This window comes from Seriola aureovittata, chromosome 22, assembly GCF_021018895.1.
Source record: "Seriola aureovittata isolate HTS-2021-v1 ecotype China chromosome 22, ASM2101889v1, whole genome shotgun sequence".
In the NCBI taxonomy this organism is placed as follows: Eukaryota; Metazoa; Chordata; class Actinopteri; order Carangiformes; family Carangidae; genus Seriola; species Seriola aureovittata.
Window position 1 is genome coordinate 19,498,766 of NC_079385.1, and position 18,492 is coordinate 19,517,257.

General features: G+C 40.2%; 2 protein-coding genes and 1 long non-coding RNA gene across 5 annotated transcripts; 2 read left to right on the plus strand and 1 right to left on the minus strand.

Moving 5' to 3' along the window:
• Positions 1-1,227: 1,227 nt before the first annotated feature.
• On the minus strand, positions 1,228-4,127 carry LOC130163582 (uncharacterized). 3 transcript variants are annotated; one of them, XR_008826485.1, is made up of 5 exons: positions 3,611-4,127; positions 2,907-3,269; positions 2,140-2,302; positions 1,822-2,053; positions 1,228-1,713 (listed from the first exon to the last, which is right to left on the minus strand). It is a non-coding gene; the product is annotated as an uncharacterized LOC130163582 (long non-coding RNA). The 3 variants fall into 3 exon arrangements; XR_008826486.1 differs by having other exon boundaries at positions 3,827-3,919; XR_008826484.1 differs by having other exon boundaries at positions 2,907-4,126.
• Positions 4,128-4,337: 210 nt separating this feature from the next.
• LOC130163833 (E3 ubiquitin-protein ligase TRIM21-like) lies at positions 4,338-8,114 on the plus strand. Its single transcript, XM_056368255.1, has 4 exons — positions 4,338-4,485; positions 5,561-5,675; positions 6,158-6,446; positions 6,641-8,114. The coding sequence occupies exons 3-4, from the start codon at positions 6,167-6,169 to the stop codon at positions 7,714-7,716; spliced, it is 1,356 nt and encodes a 451-aa protein (XP_056224230.1). The 5' UTR covers positions 4,338-4,485; positions 5,561-5,675; positions 6,158-6,166; the 3' UTR covers positions 7,717-8,114.
• A 1,082-nt stretch (positions 8,115-9,196) lies between these two features.
• LOC130163832 (uncharacterized) lies at positions 9,197-18,280 on the plus strand. The gene is made up of 5 exons (XM_056368254.1): positions 9,197-10,283; positions 13,292-13,369; positions 13,784-14,045; positions 14,206-14,328; positions 14,670-18,280. Exons 3-5 carry the CDS (start codon positions 13,793-13,795, stop codon positions 17,678-17,680), a joined length of 3,387 nt encoding a protein of 1,128 aa, XP_056224229.1. The 5' UTR covers positions 9,197-10,283; positions 13,292-13,369; positions 13,784-13,792; the 3' UTR covers positions 17,681-18,280.
• The last annotated feature ends 212 nt before the right edge of the window (positions 18,281-18,492 follow it).

Here is an 18,492-nt window from a genome sequence, read left to right on the forward strand (position 1 = left end):
TTAAAACAATAGAATGAAAGTTTGGAAGACAGTTATTCTAATTTTTTTGCTATTTTAGAGGATACTGTCTCTTATTTTCTGGCAGATGTTGGTATACTAGAAATAGAAAATTCCTGAAGAAATTTTGAACGTGCCTGCTGCGTATTCATTGTGTGTGTGTGTATGTGTGTATGTGTGTGTACATCTCGTCTATGATTGTGAGGATGAATTTGGTTTAAAAACCATTATTGTGAGGTCATTTTGGTCGGTCCTGACAACTTCAAAGGGCTTTTTGAAGGTTAAGCTTTGGCGGTTCCTAACACCACGCACACACATTGACACACACACACACACACACAAACATCATCTCCACCTTAGATAGATATGAACTGTACAAGTGTCTCAGCCAGGTAACAAGCTTTTTGGAGGCACATTTACAGACACACAAGTGCAGTTGCTGCACAAACTTTAACACAACTGACTGATTGGCTAAATAGACTGATTAACTCAGTGTATTGTTTTACTGATGTCCATGTAGTTCTGTTCTAGCAGGAGAAATCACAGTAGCTTTATTGCAGATCAACTTCTGTTCAGGCATGCACATGTGTGTAGACATGTCTTGCTATGGATGTGGGGACAAATTTAGGTTCGAAACAGGTGAGACACGGTGACTTGAGACTTAAGGAGATACCCTGCTGAACTCCATTCAGTGTTTTTAATGGCTCATTTTATTCTCCTTTGTAAATGAAACTGAGCGACACTAGAGCTGCTGTGGAGCAACATGTGAGGCTACATGGGAAAGTGGTCTCAGGCTTTTGGACACCACTGAATATTAACTAACCCTATACTGAGAGGTGTTCCTAATATTTTGTCCATCCCATTTATAGGAATTAGATTTGCCAATATATTAGGAACACTCTAGTATATCCCAGTACACTTAAACATTACCACAATTACAGTTACAGCCTCCACAATGACCATTAAAATAAACCAACACTTCTCAAACAGATTCAGTAAATACCGAACATTATAATCCTCATGAAGGAGGATTTACTGCAGGCCTGTTCCATTATACTGCATTAGTTTCATTCATGTTCACCCAATTCATATATATATATATAATATATATATATAATATATATATATAATATATATATATATATATATATATATATATATATTATATATATATATATATAATATATATATATATATTATATATATATATATATATATATATAATGACGACACATTACAAATTAATTCTTACAGTAACAGCATTGCGCCCAATGGAAACTATTTAAAACATTTTTACCAGGGAAACAGTCAGTGTCCAGTCTTTGCACTGTGCTCATTTAAACTTTCTATCTTGGTGTCGAAGAGTTTTTAAGGCCATGGTGAACGCAATTTAAGAATACAATTAAAAGAAAAGAAAAATGAACTGTGCAGTAAAATAATGATTCAGTTACCGTCTTTGTCATCTTTTAATATATACACTTTTTCGGCCGTAGCCACTGTCCACGACCTCTTCAGCAGCAAACAGCAGACAGACACGGTCCGAGAGCAGCTGCTGAACATAGTGGAGCATTAAGAAGCTAAAGAGACAGATTTCCCTCAGGAGACCCCTGCTGGAGGATCCAGGCTGCTCCTCCAGGACAGTGAAGTTAAAGGTCTGTCCTTGTCCCACCTGGACCAAGGACAGACCCTTTGCTGAAGGGAGAGTCTGGCCAGCAGCTGGAACACACAGACAAACACAGACTGTTTTAGGATTTTCAGCTTTCTTTAAAAGATAAATCACAGAACAGATTACAACACACCAACAGCTTTATGACAAACTCTTACCACTGAGTCATTCAAAGAGCTGGATGTTGGTCTGAGCCATCAACCTGGGGCCGGCCAGCACTGCCTCTTTGATGGCCACATAATCCTTGAGAATGAATGACCAGCGAGTCCTCACGGTCCCTCTGGACCACGTGGCCACCGGGTGAAGATGCAGAGCTGGTTGCAAATTGCCTCCACCAGGCGGCTAACACTGGCCCAGTTTGCAGGGCCCGAGGTCAGTCCAAGAAGACAGCTGAAAGATAATCAGAGAGCAGTGTGTGTTAATATAGATCTGATATTCATTAGAGGAAACAGTGTGAAGTCTGAAGTGAATCTCACCTCTGGAGACTCTCCTTCCCAGGACAGGAGGTGTTCTTCCCCATGGCTGCCTTGAACGGTCACCTGGGCTGCCTCTCCTGGTCTCTGGGAGGGAAGACAACTCGCTCTTCCTCCTGCTCTGTCTGGCAGGTGTTGCCAGGAGCTTGGAAGTACTTGGCACTGGCTTGAAGAAAAAGGTTTTGGATCAAAAAATGAATTTCATGTTTGCATGAAATGATAATACATAATATACTTAATCACAAGCTACGTGACACACGCATGTACCTGGGATGAACTGGTTATGGTGAAAACCAGAAGGCTGATCCCGCCCTTTAATATTTGTGTGTGAATTTAGTACACACACAGCAGCGGTGTGAAAGCAGCTGTAAGGACATAAACTGCCTGAACTGAACTGCTAATACTCTAATCTGTACTGGCTCAGGTCCTGATAAAGAGAGGGATGCTGAAATCTCCTGAGAAATGTATAGAAACTGCACTTTCAATCATGGCTGATCTAAATTAATGTAAAGTGGTTACAACATGGTGAACCGACCGACGTGTATTCACTCGGTCCATACAATCTCAAGTTACAGTCATCAGTTACAAAATCAGCCTAAAGTCACTGACGTCACTAGCTGGACAACAGCCGAGAGCAACAGACACAATCCTACTAACCGCTAAAACGTCTGTCGACAACGTCAATATCACCACCTGAAATGTTTGTCGGTACGGTTTGTCAGTCGTTGAACTGATTATACTTTTAGCTAAAGAGCTAACATGCTACTCACCAGGCTAACAGGAAAGTTGCGAGCTCGGCATCAAACCGCATCTCTTTCCTCTCAGGAGCTTCTCCAGCGGTGGAAAGTCACATCCAGATTTACGCGTGTCGCTTCTTTTCTTTGCCGTTGAACGTGGTTTCTTGTCGGGAGCGGTCCTTCGGGATGCGGATGAATATCGTCTTTTAGGCGGTTCAGCCATTCCTGTGTTTCTGTGATGCTAACCTGAAGCCGCCGGAAGTTGTTCTTCTTCGTGGGACTGAGAGCAGACTTGACGCGCCGCTGACTCACACAGCCTCTAGTGTCACAAAGTGGTATTACAACACAGGACAGGTCGGTGCTGGCTGGTGCGCATGCGCATTTAAGGAGATAACTCTGAAATACAACAGACGGAGGTCTTCACCACTATAGCCACTTCACACACTGTTGATTGTGTTAATTCATTATTTCAACATGTTAAACTAAAGTTCTGGCCACATCTTATATTGCACCTTTACAGCACAACCACCAGAGCTGACATTTAAAAGTAAAGCTACATGTTCTTTGCCCACATTGCAAACTAACTTAGTTTTGTCACTAAGTTAAAACAAAGACATTGAGCTTAACTTCACTGATATTGACACATTTGATGCATACAAAACATTTTGATTTGCTTTGACAGTATATAAATCTAAGCTTGGAATATAAAATACAATCATGCTTTCCCTTATACTTACATTCAGTTTGTGACATACAAACGTTTGTATTTTGCCCATTTTGCATTCAGGCCAGTAGATGTTGCACTGTTCCCATGAAGCATCAAGATATAAACCCTTTGTGGAACCACTTTGCTGAGAGAGTAAAACCTCAGACGCTGTGGGACTCACATCCAGCACCAGGCAGTCGATTTCTGCAAACAAAGAAGATACAACAGCCCGGGAAATTTTACTCACCGAGTATTTCACTTACTGACAGAGCCAGGTTTCAGTTCACTGCTGCCACGTTGGTCTCTGGTGTCTGTATATGATGTCATGGGGCTGTCTCCCCACTCACCGTATGTTGGCAGTCTTGTCTTTATGTAACAACCCAGCTACGGGAAAAGAGAAGCAACATAAAACTGACTAACTGATGTAGGGGAACAGGAACCAACAAAGAGCCTAACTATGTGATTCTAACCAACCCAAAAACACTAGAAGCAGCACCCCTGTTCCTAATGTGTCCAACAGTCTTTTTCTAAGGGTGTGATGCACAAGCAGAATTTTAAACCCAGCCCAGTCCCCAACAATCACTACCAGCTTCTCAAACCAAATCTCAAATTACACACAAATGTTCACAGTGGCAAACAGCCTATCATGTCAGCCGCCACTAATGATGTGCAGGCCGGGCTCTTAAACTCTCCTCCTCTGATGCTTAAACGGATGCAGCTGTGTGAGGCAGGATCATAGCCACCAATAGGAGAAGCCAGCTGTGGAGTCGGAGGCTCCTCCTCTCTGCCACGACAGAAACAAGTAATCCATCAGTTGGTGATAAAAATGCCTGAGCTTTGTGCAGCAACAAGCTGTAATAACAAGAAAAGTGGATCTGTCTTTTCTTTCCCAAAGGATGCAGAGAGGTAAGTCTAGACAGGGATAGGTTTTAATATTATAACAGTGTCATTGACTTATCTTCCGCCATCTTTAAAAAGAAATCAAAGGTTTTCCTTTTTCCTTTTCTTTTGTTTGTAGTTTAGTAACTACATGACCTTACACTGTTTCTGGCCTTCATCCAGTATCTCCACAAAAGACGTTTAATTTGGATGATCCTGGAAAATCAAGGGTTATGTACAGTGACGATGAAGCCAGCTCTTTAAAATTTTTTGTGTGTTCGTCAGCAGGATTACACAAAAAGTACTGAAGTGATTTGCACAAAATTGGTAAAGGCATGGGACACGGGCCAGGGAAAAACCCATTAAACATTCAGGAATATCCAGGAATAATCCAGGAATCCAGGAATATTCACATTGCAAAATAGGGCATTTTTCAAATTTTTCATCAATTTCTCAGGAAATAATGTTTGGATTGGGACATATTTATGGTGTTGAGATCTATGAGTTAGTATAGTCTGGTGCAGATCCAGGTAATAAGCTGGATCTCAGAGATGTGTAAGATTGTTTGGCCGTGACGGAGGAATGTGCTCGACTGAGCATATCTGAGAATATCTACATATGGGACAAGTCAGGACACGAACTCCAGCCTTACGTTCGAGCCATTCCTGCCTATCCTTTTCCTGACTCTGACTCAGTAGCCTGGGAACAGGCAACATGTCACCTGCTGTTCTGTGACCTGCTTCCTGTTTAGCCATGTTTGGTTTGTTTGTATGTTTGGACTGACATCAGGTCGCCAGGCTGTGAGGTTTAGTTTGACCCAGAGTTCATACTGAAGTCCCTCTGTTTCAACCTGTTCTGACGACCAGATGTCTTTTATTGTTGGTCCTCTACACTGTCTTTTGTGCGTGGGTGGTATAGTCTGTCATTATCTGCTTACTTACTCCAAATATTAACTCAGCCCATATTTTTACTAGCCTGAAACCACACCTTATATTTCCGCCCATGGTGCATCCATATAATCATTTAATTTCTCTATTGGTACATAACATGGTGGGACAGCTGATAGGTCCACCTGGTCTGATGTCATACTGACGTTTTCTAGGTTGGGAAGGTGAAGGTTTGAGGATTACACCACAGTCAGACACTGACGGCTTCAAGACAACATCTTCGTCCAGAGCAGGAACAAAAGCTCTGACGTTACAGGACGAGTTTAACAGGTAAAACTATTTTAACGAAACATTAGACTTGCCTGAAGTTTCAACTACTATATGCCATTGTTATAGCATTCCTTATGAATACTATGATGAATTTTGAATATTCATTAATAAAGAAGTGTTATAATGGTTGAAATGGTTCTAGTGTTAAATGTTTTTTTTTTTTTTTGGTTTCCAACTTTCATTTCATCAAATCTGTTCTATTGGTGAGATTGTTTAATTATAAACCTGCAATTTATAGGGTAAACTCTTTGTAGGAAATTAGATTTTAATAAAATTCTGAGCTGTAGTAAAGTCTAAGAAGGTGTGACTATGAGGAAAATGTGAAGTAACAACTTGTCATTTTAGGGGAAAGGGGAAATCATTTGCAATGCAAAGAGGAATGGTTCTCTTTTAGTTCCTGTTACAGAACCATTTGCTCCAAGGTCTAGCTTTTGATCATACAAAGTGTATTCATTAGTAATTCTTTTTTCTTCTTTTATCAGGGAACCACAATGACAAAACTTACAGAAACTCTTTGGGACACTCTGGAAAAGCTGAAAGATGAGCAGCTCAAGCACTTCCAGTGGTTCCTGAAGCAGGATGGCATCCTAGAAGGTTTCTCGGCCATCCCAGTGGCCCGGCTGGAGAGGGCAGATAGGCAGGACACGGTGGATCTGATGGTGCAAAAATATGGCTGCAACGAAGCTCTGGGGATAACCATAAAGATTTTAGAGAAGATCAGCAGAAATGATCTGGTGGAGCATTTATCCAGTATCAGCTCAGGACCAAAAGGTAAGTTAAAAAATATGAATGTCTGAAAACCAACTTTCACACAGATCTTATAAATTATTACATTCAGCATATTCATTGTGGATTAAGTATAATGTTCAAACAATAATAATGTGAAAATAGCAATTTACCCAACACCACCAAAAGCTGTGGAAGACTGACAAGATGTGTGAATGTCCTGCTCTGCTTTGTTTTAGTCTTCAAGAACCAAGATTCTGCTCTTCTCAAATGTGAGTATGAAAGAAAGAAGGCTGAGCTGGGGGAGACAAAGGCCATAATCAAGCTGATGATCCAGGAGAGACAGATGAAGATCCAGGAAATCAAATGCTCAGCAGAACTCAGCAGGAAATCTGCAAACAGACACACCGCAGACAGTGTACAGGTCTTCGGTGCGTTAGTGCAGTCGGTTCAGAGAAGTCTGGAAAATCTAATCGAAGCAATTGAAGAAAAACAGAAAACAACACAGAAACAGGCCGAAGGATTCATCCAAGAGCTGGAGCAGGAAATTTCTGAGCTGACCAAGAGAAGTACTGAGGTGGAGCGGCTGTCGCACATCGAAGACTGCTCCCGGGATGCTATTCCACCCACCAAGAACTGGACAGACGTCAACATCCCACCTCCACCATATGGACGAAGTCTTGGGAGCGTTGTGACTCAGCTGAAGGAAAAATTCATCAATGGGACGGAGAAGTTGATTGCAAAAGCCAAGCTGATCAGGGTCCAGGAGTATGCCGTGGATGTTAGTCTAGATCCTGACACAGCAAATGCCCATCTCCTTTTGTCTGACAATGGGAAACAAGTTTTCTGTGGTGATGTAGAACAAAATCTCCCAGACAATCCAGAAAGATTTAAACCTAATGTCAATGTCTTGGGAAAGCAGAGTTGCTCTTCAGGAAGATTTTACTACGAGGTTCAGGTGAAAGGGAAGACTTCCTGGGATTTAGGAATTGCCAAAGAGTCAGTCAGTAGGAAGGGGTCAATCACAGTAGGCCCCAAGACTGGCTACTGGACTATATGTTTAAGGAATACAGATGAGTACAAAGCTTCTGGTGTCAATCTCAGTGTAAAACATCCACTAAAGAAAGTGGGTGTGTTTGTGGATTATGGTAAAGGTTCAGTCTCCTTTTTCAATGTAGATTCTGCACACATGATCTACTCCTTTACTGACTGTTCCTTCACTGAGAAAATTTATCCATTCTTCAGTCCTGGTCATCATAATCATGGTAAAAACTCCGCCCCTCTGATCATCTCTCCTGTCAATAACATTGATTAGATATGACCATTCATCCAGTTAAAACAGATTCCACCATTCTTCCAAATGTCATCAGTAAATGTGATGTTTGTGATTAATAAATGAATCACTCTTCATGATTTGATCAATAATAATGTAGGAGATGAGGGAAATGATTTGAAACAGTCTAAAAATGTAATGGAGTTTGGTTGTAGTGCCATGTTTTGCCACTAGATGGTGCCACTTCCTGTTTGATGACATGGAGTTACAGATGTGTGTGCTGCCTTGCTCTGATCCCTTGCCACAGTCTCCGGTTCTTTCTCCAGAAGGGGGAGTTGGTTTGTTCATATCTATATTCTACCACTCATGTCTGTAGGGATGGTTGTGTCTGGCAATGAATAATGGTTGATGTGTAACACACAATAAATGATCAGTGTGCAAATCCCTAACTTTGTGTGTCTGTTGGCTTTCCAAGCTAGCTTGTGTAATAAGTCCAGTCACCAAGTCACTGCATTTTCTTCCATCAATACCAACCACACAGGTATATATGTCTGCCTGCCACATTACCAATAAGAAACTATCATCAATGGAGGTGTTCAGGCTGGATCACATAAGGAAATAAAATAAAATTACTCTCATGAACACTATTATGTTGATGTACAGCACTGGCCCCAGGATAAAGTACAGATGGATGTCATATGTTAACAAAGTGTTGGACACACTGAAGGGCCCCAATAATAAGGCTGGACTCCTAGATGCCATTATAATGCAACAGTAGGCAAATCACAAAGAGCTTACATTACATAAAATGTAAAAAGACTACCTGAGAAGTAGGACTACCACTTCTTAGCCCAATTATTAGACATTGTTCCCTGTCTGGAAATTATGCGGCAGGCATGTTGTGTTCAAGGATGAAACATTTGGGTTTTTAACAACAGCACGTACGTCAAGAATTAGTCATAAACACTTTATTTTGTTGATATACAGACTTTGCCCCGGGAAAAAGCATAGATGGAAGTCATTCATTAACAAAGTGTTAGACTGAAGGAGCCGAACAATAATGTAGGACTTAAAGGTTTTTATCGTTTGCTGACTGGAAATTATGTGGCAGGCATGTTGTGTTATAGAACGAGACAATTTAAGAAATGTTGCTCGGCCATGGAGTTTCTTCATGTCTGTCCACAGTGCATCTCTTGCTCAGTCAATTCAAAAAGTGATGAGTCAGCTTAGTTAATATGAGTGTTCTGATGCATTTTCCTGCTACAGCAGAAAGAGAAAACAGGTGTAAAGCATCTCCTGATGTCTTACTGCAAAGAATTGGTTCTGTAAAGCCAGTAACCCTGGTATTACAGAAAATCACCAGTATCATTGAAAATGGTTATCCAAAAATATACACAAAGCCTTTTCTGAACACCTGCAAGAGCTGGTTTGAGAATGTGACCAATGAAAATGAGTGATGGACTTCTGTTGGTCGCACAACACAACAAAACACAAATGTGTAATTTATGCTTTAATGGGAGTTTCTGGGGGATAAAACATCTGAAGTTTTAAATTACACATATAGTAGTGTCATATATTTTATGCAAGTGTCGCCCTTTGTAGCGTCACAGTTAATACATAACATTTTACAGTTTTGTTTTACAATCACAATCATCAATCATTTATTGCCAGATATAAGGTTTATAGAGTCTGTCCTTTCATTTGAATAAATTTTAAATATTGACATATTGACTAGATTAAACAAAGCAGAATCAACAAACTATTGAAAAGAGGTAGAGAAAGTAAAGCTGCAGACACTACTTTTTGTTTTTGTCTGAAGACAATTTAAAGTCAGATTTCCAGTCTTTGCCTATTAATAAAAATATTCAATATGTAAATATGTGTGTATATGTAAAGAGATGGTACCATCAGAAGGTTATACCTGTTAACATATATTTGTTGTATTAATAATCACTGGAGAATATTTTGAACATCTGACATTCAGAAATTGACCTTGTTTTTAAAGTATGATTGGATATATTTATCATCAAGGTAAAGAACTGGTTGATTTCCCTACATACCTACATATTCCTTATCACTTTGTTATCATTTATTATTAAAACTATTTGAGTTGGTCCTTCTGAAACGTGACAATTCAGATAATTAGTTATTGCTGCAAGTCTCTACAGTTAATGCAGCGGTCATGAGTCCGATTTTATTAAACTTCCACCAGAGCCACAGAAGACTTTTACACCTGTTTCTAAAGGCTGAGTTGCAATCCTTAAAGTCTGACTGTTACATATTTTGCTTTGTTACAATATCCATAACCAGTCCATACTCTATTCTGTACACTTGTGTACTTTCTGGTGCTGGTCTGAGGCTGCCTGTGTAAATCCATAAAATGATAAGTGGGGATGTTTATCAGATGGTAGTATTGTTTCAGTTGGGGAGGAGACTGGAGAATTTCTTTAACAGGAAGTCTAGCAGAGCCACTCGAGGCCAGGACAGTAACCACCTCTCTCCAACCGAGGACTATAACTTATATATGGTTCACTAGCTTTTAGACAGAACTTTCTAAATGTATTGCTCTTCTTTCTACATCTGAAAGACTCTGTGGTGAATTCAATTTGGTGAGTTTTTAAAGTGTTTATTGTTTGAATGGATGTTACATGTCTAGTTTTTACAGTGTATAACTTGTATCATTATCTCTGCTGTCTAATTTGGATTTTGGGGAGAAAACTTTTTCATGTCTATTTCTGTCCTGGAATCAGCTGAACTAAATTGGCAACACTGTACTACTGTGAGAGTTTTGAAGGGCTGATAAAGTCAAAGTGTCTCATCTTACTTTCAATTTGGCCCTTGGAGCAGCACAGCATCTGTTTAAACTGTTTGAAAGCGTGCAACATAAATATTTACTTAAAACTTCCAGATTGCTTCTACCAGGAACTGTATATGGTTTTAACCATGAGGGTGAATTAGGTTATGATTTCTCCTCAGGTGTTTACGGCCTCTCTTAGTTGGCTAGCTAGCAAACTCAGGTAAGTTTGATTTTTACACCTTATAATGTCACAATGTTCAGCTACTGGGTTAAAATACATTTCCTATCTTGGTCTTAAGGCCGGTTTATGGTCTTACAGAACTAGTCCTTGAGACGTGCCGTCCGACCACATCAGAAACCAAAAGTGTTTATAATTGAACGGCCAAACTGAAGGAAATGAAGTGAAGAGTCAGATGACAGAGAGAGGGGTGTATATGATATTGTTTAAAAAAAAAAGAGTTTTTCCTGAAAGACATTAATAGTGTCACATAAAGTTGTGTTAGAAATTTAAACTAGAATTACTGCCTTACATTCGCATGCCTCTGCCAACTAGGTAAGTTCCAGGAAATGGAGATAAAACACTGAGTAAATGTTTTTGTGGAACATGATGAACTCACAGTGAAGTTGACCTTTGATCATTTGGATGTAAAATGTCCTTTCGTCTAATCATTTTAGAAAATGGACTTAAATTATGTCATAATTAGTAAGCATGTATGAATTTGTGAACTTGACCTTTGACAACAAAATTCTAACCAGGTAGTCCTTGAGGCCAAGTGACGGCTGGCCAATAGGGGGCGCTAGGGCACCGCCCTCCCTGATGGAAAGTGATTTTTAAATGTTTTTATTTATTTTTATTTTTTCCAAAATAATCGTTTAAAATAAATGATTACTGCTTATTTTACAAATAAATGTGTTTTGAATTATAAAGAACGAGCCATATATATATAATATAAACCACGGGGTAATTTGTGTCCACGGTCATTTGCCCTCTCTCCTGGGGCGCTAGAAAAGTTGCCCCAGAACTGCAGCAGCTCAGCCAATGGTAGACTGTTGCTGAGACAAAAAAACAGATAGCAAAAGGTAATTTAGCCAATTAGCGTCATCAAATTTGTTAAGCTTGGGGCGCTGAAAATAGCGCCCCAAGCCTATAAGTATCCTAGCAACCAGAAACAAGTGTGGGAAATCGAGATGGCGTCGTCAAGTAGACAAGAACAAGAACACGCAGAGCTTCAGCTACCCGTAAATTCTGTAAAATCGCTCTTGCTAAACCACTTCGAAAGGAGAACTTTAGGGGAAAAACTTTGTGTTAAAGAACTTGGACCTGAGAAGCCCGGTCTGAATTTAACACAGCAGACACAGGAGAAAGGTAAAACTCACCAGAGGAGCTTCTCTCTGAACTGGTATGACGTGAAGGCTTGGCTAACTGGATGTTGTTTTGCAAATGCAGTATTCTGCTTCCCGTGTTTACTTTTTAAGATGCCGGGGGCAGATATTACATGGACTGTAACAGGAGTTAGAGACCTAAAACATTTATCAGTGGATTAAAAAACATGAATGCTCGAAGGTGCACATGAGCAACGCCGTCAAGCTAGCCGTGCTAGGCAGGACTAGCATAGCTGCGCAGCTGGATGAAGGACACAGGATTGCGGTCAGAAAACACAACGAACAGCTGGATCGAGGATCATTGAGTGTGTGAAATTCTGTTGAGCTTTTGAGTTGGCATTGCGAGGCCACGATGAGACAGCATCGTCCGACAACCCCGGCATTTTTCGGGGATTAGTCGACCTTGTGGCCTCGCTGGACGGTGTATTAGAGGAGCACCTGAAGACCGCCACTGTGTTTAAAGGCCTCAAAGACAGTTCAAAACGAACTTTTGGACTTTATGCTGACGGTTCTTCCAGACTGCATTCTGGAGGATATAAAAAGGGCAGATTATCTGGCTATTCAGGCAGATGAAACAACAGACACTGCCACTCATTGTCAGCTGGTGCTTGTGCTACAGAGGAGACAAGGTTCATGTACAAATAAGAGCCCTCACTCCCTCACTCCCTCACTCCCTCACTCACCCCCTCACTCACACATACACTCACACAGACACACACTTTTTCTGTGTATAGTTAACTTTAATCACCATCCACCTGTAAATATTATAATATACCATTATATTGTAATTTTGTACTATGAGTATTCACTAATGTATTTAATCCAATTTTACAACATTTTATGTTCCTATGACACTATTTTTAATCATCATCCAACTGTAAATGTCTCTCAAGAAATGTAATTTTGTATTAAGAGTAATCACTAATATACATCTCATATCATTGTCATTATCTGTCAAACTGTTGATTTCTAAAGGGCAATTAAATGATTATTGTTTATCCCTACAACAATGGTATCTTTTGGTTTGGGTTCTTTTATTGGGATAGTTACTGAAAGCTTCTGGCACATACAGCCCCACCTAGAATATTTTTCACCAGCCGCCACTACTGACTATCCAACATCAAGTTAAGAAAAAGTATAAATCCTGCCTTGCAATGAGAAAGGGCACATACAATTGCAAAAACAACGTAGATGAATTTAAAAAATGGGTCATAGAGGAATCTTTAAACAGTATCTTGTTCTGGGACATTTCCTCTGAGGGGAAGCCACAGTTACTTCTCTTACTGCTGTTCAGCCGAGGAAGCCAAGTGAACTCCAGCAATTAGACAGGAAGCAGCTATTAAGCTGTATTTCCGTTAAAATGTTTGAAAGCATTTTGAAGTGTCTTTGATTATAAAATCTTCAATGTACTGTCAATATACTTCACTTCTCTTGCAGGTTTTGGCATCTAGCTCAACCACAGGAAATAGGACGAGTGTCACCAACAACTGTAGCAGCACTGGCTGATACAGGAGGGTAGGTCCTTCTGTTCCTTACATTGAGAGTTACACTGAATATCTGTCAGCTCCTGATCAGCAGCTGACCTCTGACCTCTGAGTTTAAGCACTAGGAATGACCATGGTGAAGTAGCTAATCATTATTACTTTCATGGCAGTAGTCCAGTGTTATTAACTGATCATTCATCATCTTCTGTAGAGGTATGTGAGATAAAGTATGTTGTTTGATTTAAACTTATTCTGTTCCAGTATAAATACAGACTGTGATACTAGAGAACGGTAAGTAAGAGAACAGCCCTGTATTGAAAACATGATGTTGCCTACTGTAATTCATAGAAACATGAAGCAACATTGGATCAAGCAGGAGACGAATTGCAATATAAGATGCACATATACAAAAGACTGATGGGAAAATTTGTCATATTTACAACAGGAAGCCATAATGGCGACACTTAGAGAGGAGCTCTTGAATATTCTGCTGGATTTAAATGAAGACCAGTTTAAGCTTTTCAAATTTCACCTGAGAGACGATGGCATCCCACTGGCTGACCTGGAGAAGGCAGACAGGCCGGACACGGTGGAGCTCATGATAAATAAATATCTGGATCGTGGAGCTCTGAAGGTAACCTTGAAGGTTTTACAGAAGATCAGCAGGAATGATCTGGTGGAGCGTTTGCAAAACTTCAGACCGAAAGGTGCGTTGGGTGATGATAAAAAGAATAACTTCTGAAAAACTGTTGTATCACATTAATCATTTATCACGAGTTATGAATTAAAATATTCTATTAATAGAAATGTGTTAACAAAAAATGATTATTATTTGTCTTTCTTTATGGTTTGTCCTGTGACTCCCAGTCACAGAAACTAAAGAACCCCCAACAACCACCCATCCACTGGCTCTCGCTCTGGGCGACTTTGTTGAAGAACAAAGTCTCGATCCTCTTGAGTTAGCTTTCATGGCTGGCACTGTTTTTAAAGGTGAGGCCACTGAATCTACCTGTCACTGCACCTACCCAGAACAACTCCTGCACTTCTCTCAGCAGAAAGGTTAAAGTCATTCAAATTAATTGGAACAAATTGCAGGCCATTTTGAATTAGTTTAATCTTGATTTTTTTGAAAAAGTGACAGTGAAGAAAAAAGTGACAAAAGAGCTCATGATTTATTGAGGTTAAATCCTTGTTTTCAAGATCTGAATAAAGAAGTCATAAACCTAAACAAACGTGTTAATTAAAGTGAAAAAAGTCTGCAGGTTAAAATATTACATTACAACAGCTGTTCTGTAAGACTGACTGTGTATGTGTGCCTTGCCTTTTTTTAGATTTCAACCCATTTCATGTTGGTGCTCACACAGAGGGATCTAACAAAAAGAAGGCCAGACCACTAAGGTGGGTCCAGCAGTTTGCAGTAGAAGTGACTCTGGATCCTGAAACAGCACATCGTGCCCTCTTCCTCTCTGATGACGGGAAGCAAGTTCATGATGGTGACGTATGGAAGAATCTCCCAGACAACCCTAAAAGGTTCAAGAGATGCGTCAATGTATTGGGAAAACAGAGTTTCTCCTCAGGAAAATTTTACTATGAGGTTCAGGTGAAAGGGAAGACTTCCTGGACTTTAGGAGTGGCCAAAGAGTCGATCAAAAGGAGGGGACAAATCACACTGGGCCCTGATGATGGTTTCTGGACTATATGGTTAAGAAATGGAGATGAGTACATGGCTAATGATGACACCCCAGTCTGTCTCACCCTCAATCACCATCCTCAGAAGGTTGGAGTGTTTGTTAATTATGAGGAGGGTCTGGTCTCCTTTTACGATGTAGAAGCTGCAGATCATCTTTACACCTTCACTGACTGCTCCTTCACTGAGAAACTCTACCCATTCTTCAGTCCCTGCACTAATGATGGTGGTACTAACTCTGCCCCTCTGATAATCTGTCCGATCAATCATGATGAAGCATATCAAAGAAAGAAGGCTGAGCTGCAGAGTGTCCAGCAGTTTGCAGTGGATGTGACTCTGGATACTGATACAGCACATCCCAATCTCATCCTGTCTGATGATGGGAAACAAGTACATCATGGTGATGTGAGGAAGAAACTCCCAGACAGCCGTAAGAGATTCAATAGTTGTGTTAATGTCTTAGGAAAGCAGAGCTTCTCATCAGGAAGATTTTACTTTGAGGTTCAGGTTAAAGGGAAGAGGGCCTGGACTGTAGGAGTGGCCAAAAAGTCAATTGACAGGAAGGGAAAGATCACACTCAGTCCTGAAGATGGTTTCTGGACTGTATGGTTAAGGAATGGAGATGAGTACTCGGCTAATGATGACCATCCAGTCCGTCTCTCTCTGAATCAGCGTCCTCGGAAGGTTGGGGTATTTGTTGATTATGAGGAGGGTCTGGTCTCCTTTTACGATGTAGAAGCTACAGATCTTCTCTACTCCTTTACCAACTGCTCCTTCACTGAGAAACTCTACCCATACTTAAGTCCCTGTAATAATGACAATGGTAGAAACTCTGCCCCCCTCATCGTATCTCCCGTCAGTCACAATGAAGAATATGAAAGAAAGAAAGCTGAGCTGCAGAGTGTCCAGCAGTTTGCAGTGGATGTGACTCTGGATCCTGATACAGCACATCCTGCTCTTTTCCTCTCTGATGACAGGAAGCAAGTTCATGATGGTGATGTGTGGAAGAAACTCCCAGACAGCCCTAAGAGATTTAATAGTTGCGTTAATGTCTTAGGAAAAGAGAGTTTTTCATCAGGAAAATTTTACTTTGAGGTTCAGGTTAAAGGGAAGACAACCTGGACTGTAGGAGTGGCCAAAGAGTCAATTGACAGGAAGGGGAATATCACACTGGGTCCAAAATATGGATTCTGGACTGTAGGGTTAAGAAATGGAGATGAGTACAAGGCTATTGCTTCTCCTTCAGTTAATCTCTCTTTGAATCAGCGTCCTCAGAAGGTTGGAGTGTTTGTTAATTATGAGGAGGGACAGGTCTCCTTTTACGATGTAGAAGCTGCTGATCTTCTCTACTCCTTTACTGGCTGCTCCTTCACTGAGAAACTCTACCCATTCTTTAGTCCCTGCACTAATGAGAAAGGTAGAAACTCTGCCCCACTCATCATATCTCCTGTCAAACACAATGAAGAATATGAAAGAAAGAAGGCTGAGCTGCAGAGTGTCCAGCATTTTGCAGTGGAGGTGACTCTGGATACTGATACAGCACATCCTGCTCTCATCCTCTCTGGTGATGGGAAACAAGTACATCATGGTGATGTATGCCAGAATCTCCCAGACAGCCCTGAGAGATTCAATAGTTGTGTTAATGTCTTAGGAAAAGAGAGTTTTTCATCAGGAAAATTTTACTTTGAGGTTCAGGTTAAAGGGAAGACAGCCTGGACTGTAGGAGTGGCCAAAGAGTCAATTGACAGGAAGGGGAAGATAACATTCAGTCCTAAATATGGTTTCTGGACTGTAGGGTTCAGAAATTTAGATGAGTACACAGCTTATGATGCCCCTTCAGTTGACCTCTCTCTGAAGATGCCTCCTCAGAAGGTTGGAGTGTTTGTTAATTATGAGGAGGGTCTGGTCTCCTTTTACGATGTAGAAGCTGCAGATCTTCTCTACTCCTTTACCAACTGCTCCTTCACTGAGAAACTCTACCCATTGTTCTGTCCCTGTACTAATGACAAAGGTAGAAACTCTGCCCCCCTCATCATATCTCCCGTCAGTCACAATGAAGAATATGAAAGAAAGAAAGCTGAGCTGCAGAGTGTCCAGCAGTTTGCAGTGGATGTGACTCTGGATCCTGATACAGCACATCCTGCTCTCTTCCTCTCTGATGACAGGAAGCAAGTTCATGATGGTGATGTGTGGAAGAAACTCCCAGACAGCCCTAAGAGATTTGATCGTTGTGTTAATGTCTTAGGAAAAGAGAGTTTTTCATCAGGAAAATTTTACTTTGAGGTTCAGGTTAAAGGGAAGAGGGCCTGGACTGTAGGAGTGGCCAAAGAGTCAATTGACAGGAATGGGGATATCACACTGGGTCCAAAATATGGATTCTGGACTGTAGGGTTAAGAAATGGAGATGAGTACACGGCTAATGATGCCCCTTCAGTTGACCTCTCTCTGAAGATGCCTCTTCAGAAGGTGGGGGTGTTTGTGAATTACGAAGATGGTCTTGTTTGCTTTTACGATGTAGATTCTGCAGATCTTCTCTACGCCTTCACTGACTGCTCCTTCACTGAGAAACTCTTTCCATACTTTAGTCCCTGTACTAATGACAACGGTAGAAACTCTGGCCCTTTGATCATATGTCCTGTCAATCGCAACAATTAGATTACTCATGCTGTCATTTAAAAGCCTCAAAACCCACAGAGCTGTTTTGTATTATTCCAGTTGAGTTGTGACAAAACCACACACAGCGCCAGTAAGAATAATAAAAGTCTGTATCGACTGACCTTAAAGTACTAAGTGGTTTTTAACTGCTCATGGTGCTATAGCTTTGTGAGTCGTTCACACATTTGTTTGTATCTTGTATTCAGTTGGCACCTCAAAAACCTTGAGTGTACAATGAGTTTGAAGAGCTTTTAAAATAGAATACCGACTTTGTATTTCAAACTCTGCAGAATTTTATTATTGCTTCATTTGTTTATTTTTATTTTTTATATATTCCATTGCTGCGTTTATCTTTTATTGATTACACTTGTCAAATGTGGACACAAATGCATAATGAATGAAGGTTGACTGATTGACTGAATGAACATAGGAACTGATGGAAATGTTTGTTTACTTATCAAGAGCTTTTGTTTTAAGTTGTGTTGAGAAACAACAGAAATCATATTTTCAAGGTAAATTTTTCTACTGTAATTTAACTCTCTCAAATGGAATCAATGTAATGTAATTATTTTGTCATTATTTTCTGAGAATGTGAATTAAAAAAATGTTTGACTTGAAAATCTTCCCAGAGTTTGTCATTAATAAACTTTGAAGTATAAAATAAAGTCACACTTAATGATCAGTGTTTTTGTTGCATTATGAAAAAATTACAATTGACAAACCTCAGGAACTTTTCTTAAAAAAAACAAAACAATCTTAACTCTTCAGACTGACACTTCAACAACATAAGTTTGTAATATCTTCTCCTCCTC